The sequence below is a fragment of the Puntigrus tetrazona genome, chromosome 22, assembly GCF_018831695.1.
Source record: "Puntigrus tetrazona isolate hp1 chromosome 22, ASM1883169v1, whole genome shotgun sequence".
Taxonomy (NCBI): Eukaryota; Metazoa; Chordata; class Actinopteri; order Cypriniformes; family Cyprinidae; genus Puntigrus; species Puntigrus tetrazona.
In genome coordinates, this window is record NC_056720.1 from 2,147,869 (window position 1) to 2,155,368 (window position 7,500).

The window sequence follows — 7,500 nt, forward strand, 5'->3', positions numbered from 1 at the left end:
AACTTTTAGTCGTATCGAAACATCAATAAATACTAAACATTCTGAAATTTATTCATTTATTTTAATCAAATGCTCACAGAAATATATATATATATATATATATATATATATATATATATATATATATATATATATATATATATATTTAATAAACTAAACAGGAATTCAGTATTTAATATAATTACTGAAACTTTTAAACCAAAATGAAAGTGAAAAGATAAAACAAATAAAATACTAATGAATGAGTAAACATGCAAAATAAAAAAAAAAAAAAATATATATATATATATATATATATATATATATATATATATATATATATATATATATATATATATATATATATATTTATATTAAATTAAAAAAACCTTAAAAGAGCAAAAAAGTTCAAAACCTAGAATGTAAATATTAACGAAAGTAAAGCTTTCTCTTTAAATGTATATTCATTTAGTTTTTTTTTTAGAAATAAACAACACATTTTCCCTTGATTCACTCTCATGTCATTCAGTGTAATGATCTCGTCAGGTGTATTTTTAACTCGCTACCATCTTAGTTTTTTACTCATTTAAAACACGATAAAATTGTACGCTCCCTTATTCTTTAATGTATTTGAACATGTTATCGTTGTCTGAATTTCAACCACATTTTATTCTCCACACGTGTTTTAACCCTTAAAAGTAGACACCTCTCTTAATGTGCTTTTCACGACATAAAAACACACTCCTAAAGAAACGACTGAAAGCGATTAAAAGTGTAGAGTGAACGAGGAAAACGCGTTCATATCACAGAGCTCAACACGCCAGAAGAGCTGTAATGGTAAAGATTTATTTGTTTTTACGAAAAAGCTGTACGGAACATCTAGTCCACATAGTTCAGGAGCAGTTAAGACATGAACAAATAAAACGCTACTTGATTGTCGCACTTTCAGACCTCGCGGTTTTTCTACCCGCCACCGACGAGACGAGTTCAATCAGGTAGTCTTTCGTCTGGATCCCGTACAGAGCGATAAAACGCCAAGACCTCGCTTTGGTCGAACCTCTGCAGCCATAAAGCGGCATTAATCCGGAAAGCGTTCATCCGCGTCAGATCCGGCTAATTAAAAAGCGAGAAACGACGCGCTTCAAACATTCAGAGCCGAAGTCCGGGACGCGGGGGTTTACGACAGGACGTTTTCGCACGCCGGATTAAAAAAACCTTACTTTTTCTCACTAACTTGCGAAAAAAAAAAAAGATAAAAAGTATTTTTTTTATTCTATGGAAGAAGCAAAAAGATACAAAGAGAGGTATTCTAAAGAAATAAAATTTAACTTAATTTTAAAATTTTATAATTGTTTTTTGTGACCCAGAATAAAAAAAAAGGTAATTGCGAAATTTTATCTCGCCATTCGGTTTTTGTTTCTTGCAATTGTGAGTTTATATCTCACAGTTTTGAGGAAAAACAAAAAGATCAAATATATAAACTGAGATATAGTCACAATTCATTTGTGTGACATATAAACTAAAAAATATACGCTATTTTTGTGCCTAGGAATAAAACGTACAATTGCGAAAAAAAACAAACAAACGCAGAACTCAAAGATATAAATTAAAGCATATGAACCAGCAACTGCAAAAGAGTTGAGATATAAACTCAGAATTTTGATTTGTTTTATTATTTTTAATTTTTTTACTTTTTATTACGTAGCAAAAACCAAAAAACACTAACTATAAACCCGGAATTGGTTTTTCGGTTTTTATAAAAAGTAATTGTGGCTGTTTTATAAACTAAATATATACTGCCTAAGATAAACTCTGAGAAGAAAACTGCGACGTATAAAACCCGCAGCTGCGCGAAAAAGTCACAATTGCAAAATATAAACGTAAGTCGCAATTACCCTTTTTAATTTTTGATACCTGGCGCACAAAAAAACATAGTTGCGAGATATAAACGGACGATTCGAGAGAATTAAGCAATTACGAGCTTTTTATCTCAAAATTCAGACTTCGTCGTGATCACAGAAAGGCAGAATTGCGACACGACTTTTTGACTTGATTCAAGTTTATCGCAACGTCAGCGACATTTTGAAATCTGACTTGTTAAATCGTTTTTATTTTATATTCTCATTGTGTTCTCATAGCTTCCACAGTAGTTAGGCGCTTTAATTCCTGCGAAATATTCTTGCCGACAAGAATAGCGCAAAAATTTAAACGTGAAAAAAATAGAAACTTAAACGACGGCGTGGGATTTCGGCGTATCGTCTGTAATTACATGGTTATAACAATAAAACGTATCACTTGCGCTTCGAAGTTTGACTTCGCTCGAACAACACGCTTCGAAGCGAATCGACAGGAAGAGAGTAGTCGCGTTACATCTTTAAGTGCAAGAGCGGCAAATGTTCGCAGGACTCTTCCTGTGCCGCGCGAAAAACACTTCACGAAGCACAATGACATGATATTTCCTCGAAAGCGTCGTGAAAATCAAAATACATACTAATCAGTAAAGAGAAAAAAATATTATATATATATATATCGTACATAATATATCCTAGATTGTCAGAAAATGACAACACAATCAAACTTAAACATATGGAAACATTTCAAGTACTTTGAAAAATAAAAACTTTGTTTCATCGCGACCCTCATATATTTCATCATGGCCATATAAAGGAGTATATATTACCCTATTTTACCACGTAGACAAAATACATATATATATATATGCATACGTACACATATATATATATATATAGAAACGTAATCTCAAATGTGCGTCTCATTTCTTCTTTCGATCCTGGGTGCATCGCGGACAGAACCTGGAAGACAGAAGAATAATAAAAACGTCGTTTACGGTTTTCGCAAAACAGCGATATTTCTGGCGAACGGCGCGACGTACCACTTCCCTTTGGGTTTCGTCGTCAGGTCGACGCAGGCGAAGTGAAACCACTCGATGGGACACTGTGAACAGAGGCACTCGGGTTAAATCAAGACTACGAGGAGCGCGGCCAGTAAAGCGTGTTTTGCGTCGTACGTCGGGGTTGTCGCATCCGATCATTTCTCCGTAGGACACCTGGTGGCACAGGCAGTACGTGGGCTCGTTGGGGTCCACCGGCATGTCCAGGACGTCCGACGGGTGAACGGGCAGGACGGACTCCGAGAACTCGGGGCTGCGCCAACAGAGAAAACCACGTAAATGTCCAATGGACGCGAATGGGTGCCGTCAGAATGAGACTCCGAACCAGTACACGATGATGAGCTGACTTAACGTGAATATATTGAGGAGACCTGTCGCTTCAAAATTATGTAATAAAATAATACAAATTATTTTTAAATAACTCATATTTTACATTTTGACATATAAATACATTTTATTGGCACACTAGAATTATAAATTATATATTTAATTATATAAATTTAAAAAAATTAGGTAATACAGTTGTAATATTACACATCAATGCAATCCCTTAATATTTATTAAATGTAAATAAAAATTATGTAATAAAATAAGAAAAATTATTTTTAAATAACTTAAAAAAATTAGTTTAAGCGATTTATTGAAAAACTATTTTTTTAATTATTATTTACGCCATAATTTTAAAGCAAAGGGTTTCCTCAATATTATCAAGCTCATAACGTTTTTTTGTTGAGCGCTGATTTTCATTCACATTTTTTCTTAAACGCATCTTACTGATAGATTGGTTTTCGCTCTGATCAGCTCGTCCCAGCGGCACCCGTTCACGACTCTCACCTGTTCTTCGTTTTCTTTTTGCGTGGCGAGTCGTCGTCCGAAGACTTGCGTCCTCTTCCTTTCGGCCGGCGTTTCTCCTTCAGGCTCCCTCGGCCGCCCACCTCTGTGGAGGACAGCAGGCGGGGTTAGTTATCCTCGTACCTCGAGTCCATTACGTGTTATGTTCGGCCGCGTGTCTTACTCTTAGCCGTTCTGTTGTCTGGGCTCTCGTAGCCTCTGACGTCCAACTTCTCCTTCAGCTCGTTCTCGAAGCGGGCCAGATCAGCATCCAGCCGTCGGATGTGTTTGTCCACCTGGTGAGAGGAGGAGAAGAAGAAGAAGAAGGAGAAGAAGAAGAAGAAGAAGAAGAAGAAAGGAGAAGAAGGAGAAGAAAGAAGAAGAAGAAGAAGAAGGACAAGAAGAAGAAGGAGAAGAAGAACTTCAAGAAGGACAAGAAGAAGAACAAGAAGGACAAGAAGAAGAAGGAGAAGGACAAGAAGAAGGGAAGAAGAAGAAGAAGAAGAAGAAGGAGAAGAAGAAGGAGAAAAGAAGAAGGACAGAAGAAGAAGAAGAAGAAGGAGAAGGACAAGAAGAAGGAGAAGAAGAAGAAGGACATCCAAGGAGGAGAAGACCGAAGGATGTGAAGAAGAAGAAGAAGTCCAGAAGAAGAAGAAGAAGGAGAAGAAGAAGAAGAAGGAGAAGAAAGAAGAAGAAGAAGAAGAAGAAGAGAAGAAGAAGAAGAAAAAATGAGAAGAAGAAGAAGAAGAAGAAGAAGAAAATGAGAAGAAGAAGAAGAAGAAGAAGAAGAAGAAAGAAGAAGAGAAGAAGAAGAAGAAGAAGAAGAAGAAGAAGAAAGAAGAAGAAAAATGAGAAGAAGAAGAAGAAGAAGAAGGACAAGAAGAAGAACAAAAAGGACTAGAAGAAGAACAAGAAGGACAAGAAGAAGAAGAAGGAAAGGAGAAGGAGAAGGACAGTGCTTGAAGGACAAGAAGAAGAAGAAGAAGGAAAAGAAGAAGAAGAAGAAAAGAACAAGAAGGATTGAAGAAGAACAAGAAGAAGAAGGAGAAGGACAAGAAGAAGAAAATTCTAGAAGAAGAAGAAGGAGAAGGAGAAGAAGAAGAAGAAAGAAGGAGAAGAGAAGGAGAAGAAGAAGAAGAAGAAGAAGAAGAAGAAGAAGAAGAAGAAGAAGGAGAAAGGACAAGAAGAAGAAGAAGGAGAAGGACAATTTAGAATTTTAGAGAAGAAGGAGAAGAAGAAGAACAGAGAAGAAGAAGGAGAAGAAGAAGAAGAAGAAGAAGAAGATGAAGAAGAAGAAGATTTGAAGAAGAAGGAAGAAGAAGAAGAAGAAGAAGAAGAAGAAGAAGAAGGAGGAGGAGAAGAAGGAGAAGAAAGAAGAAAAAGGAGGAGAAGAAGAAGAAGAAGGAGAAGAAGAAGAAGAAGAAGAAGAAGAAAGGAGAAGAAGGCTTTTTTAATAAAGCTATTCAAAAAAGCAGTGCTTGACTATTTATTTTTTTTTTTTTTTTCTTGTATTTTTCTTTTCTTTATAAAAACTCAATTTATTATTTTAGGGCAGAGTAAAACACAAAAAATAGATTTGATGAAAACGATTTGACGATAAAATATATAGAGCTGAGTGTATATAAAAAAATACGATGAAGATATATTAAAGCAGAGTATAAAATCAATAAAATTGATAAACAATTGTTTGATTTGACAGTAAAATTCATACTTAAATATTTCACAGCAATATGGAACATTTTATTTATATTTATAAATTACTATAATTAAATTCAACGATTAAATCAATCTCAATATAATTTCAAAACAGAGTATAAAATGCAGGTAATTGTTTACTATAAAAATACATGATTTTTCAATAGAAGATATTTTATAGCAGGCTATAATATATATATATATATATATATATATATATATATATATATATATATTTATTTTTTTTTATTTTTTTTTTTAAATAAAATAGTTTGAGGTGACAGTAAAACAATTTATGCTTAATTAAATATTTCACAGCAGGATATGCAATGTGAAAAAAATATATATTTTAAATTACTATATAATCGTTTACTATAAAAATAAATGATTTGTCAATAATAGATATTTTATAGCATGCTATATTTCTATATTTTTATAAAATTGTTTGAGGTGACAGTAAAACAAGTTATAATTAAATATTCCACAGAAAATTTTATTTATACTTATAAATTACTATATCATTGTTTACTATAAAAATACATGATTTGTCAATAGAAGATATTTTATAGCATGGTATAAAATAAAAAAAATATATATATATATATATTTTTTTTTTTAAATAAAATTGTCTGAGGTGACAGTGAAACAATTTATACTTAATTAAATATTTCACAGCAGGATATGCAATATGGAATTTTTTACTTATATTTATAAATTACTATATAATTGTTTACTATAAAAATACATGATTTGTCAATAGAAGATATTTTATAGCAAGCTATAAAATAAAAAAAAAATATATCTTTTTTTTTTTTAAATAAAATTGTTTGAGGTGACAGTAAAACAAGTTATAATTAATTAAATAATTAGAATACGGAAATTTATATTTGAATAAAAATTTGATGTCCGACAGAGCCGAGTATGAAGTACATAAACGCAGCTTTACCATTTAATAAAATCAGATTATGGCCGATAAAACCAATTCTGCTCAATTGACCGTTAAAAAAAAATCCCCAAAAATTATATTTACAATAAAAAGACCACAATTGAGAAAAGAATCGTTCTTGTCGATATTGGTCACACACGCTCCGGGAGACGAAAACCAAGCGCTCGGCCCCTCGGGCCCTCACTGACCATCTCGTAGGTCTGCATGGCGAGCTGCACTTTGTCGTCGCTGTACTCCTTGCACTTGCTGAATCCGTTCTGGATCTTCTGCAGGTGCTCCACTCTCTGATCCGGGCCCAGGTTCCTCACGTTCTTGATGTACTCTTCGGCGAGCTTGTCGATCTCGCATTTCTTTTCTGCAAAAGAAAGGGCAGACGTCTGGTGAGAGCACGTGACGCCCAGAGGGACGCTCCCTAGGTGGGCAGCGCGCTGCGAGTGGAGACGCGGCCCGGGCGTCAGCTCACCCTCCGCTCGGTTGTCGAGTTCCCTCATGAGGGTGAAGTTTCTCTGGAGCTCACAGGGCAGGTTTTCGATGCCTAGGGTCATAAAAACAACACATTAATTATTAAACGCGCCGTTGAGGTGCGTGCGAAAAGTTGTGGACTGAGTCAGGCGCACTTCCGTGAAAGAAAACGCACAGAAACCTGTCTGTATTTATTAAACACACACATAAAACACTAAAACCGCAGGAGTTTGTTGACTTAGCATGTTGTTAGCACGCTGGCTAACTACTTTCTGCGCTGTGTTCACAACTTGCTGTGGCTTTAGGGTGGACGTATACACGCGTGACCCGAGAACCAAACACGGGAGTGAAGGAGATCCACGCGGGTTCTCGGAGTCGGGATGAAGCTAGTCAACCTGTTGGCTCACTGGCTGCCGCTCGCTAATGCTAATCTGACATTAGCCACCAAAACAACCTCAAAGCGGACCTTCCGAAACGCCTTCGTTCCGACCGAAATGCCGTTCAATCCAGCCGCGAAACGATTTCTACTCACTGTCGAGATAATGTTCGAGATAAATCGCTGTCGCCATGGTGACGGTCTTCACTCGTTCGCGGCGTGTTTTTCTCCTCCGCCAGTCCGCGTGAGGTGGAACAACATTGGCATGTCATGAATAATTAATGAGGCAGCTCTCTGCCA

General features: G+C 35.3%; 1 protein-coding gene across 2 annotated transcripts in view; it reads right to left on the reverse strand.

The window, feature by feature from the left end:
* Positions 1–809: 809 nt before the first annotated feature.
* ing5a (inhibitor of growth family, member 5a) overlaps positions 810–7,500 on the reverse strand; it is a 6,704-nt gene continuing 13 nt past the window's right edge. The window contains exons 1-8 of one of the 2 annotated variants that reach the window (XM_043223542.1): positions 7,357–7,500; positions 6,826–6,897; positions 6,551–6,717; positions 3,906–4,017; positions 3,725–3,827; positions 3,008–3,143; positions 2,873–2,934; positions 810–2,792 (exon numbers count right to left, since the gene is read on the reverse strand). The exon at positions 7,357–7,500 is cut by the window's right edge and continues 13 nt beyond it. In XM_043223542.1, coding sequence (XP_043079477.1) covers positions 2,753–2,792; positions 2,873–2,934; positions 3,008–3,143; positions 3,725–3,827; positions 3,906–4,017; positions 6,551–6,717; positions 6,826–6,897; positions 7,357–7,393 — 729 coding nt within the window. In that variant the 5' untranslated portion in view covers positions 7,394–7,500 and the 3' untranslated portion in view covers positions 810–2,752. Of the gene's footprint in view, positions 2,793–2,872; positions 2,935–3,007; positions 3,144–3,724; positions 3,828–3,905; positions 4,018–6,550; positions 6,898–7,356 lie in introns of both variants that reach the window. The other variant, XM_043223541.1, reaches the window with a different exon arrangement.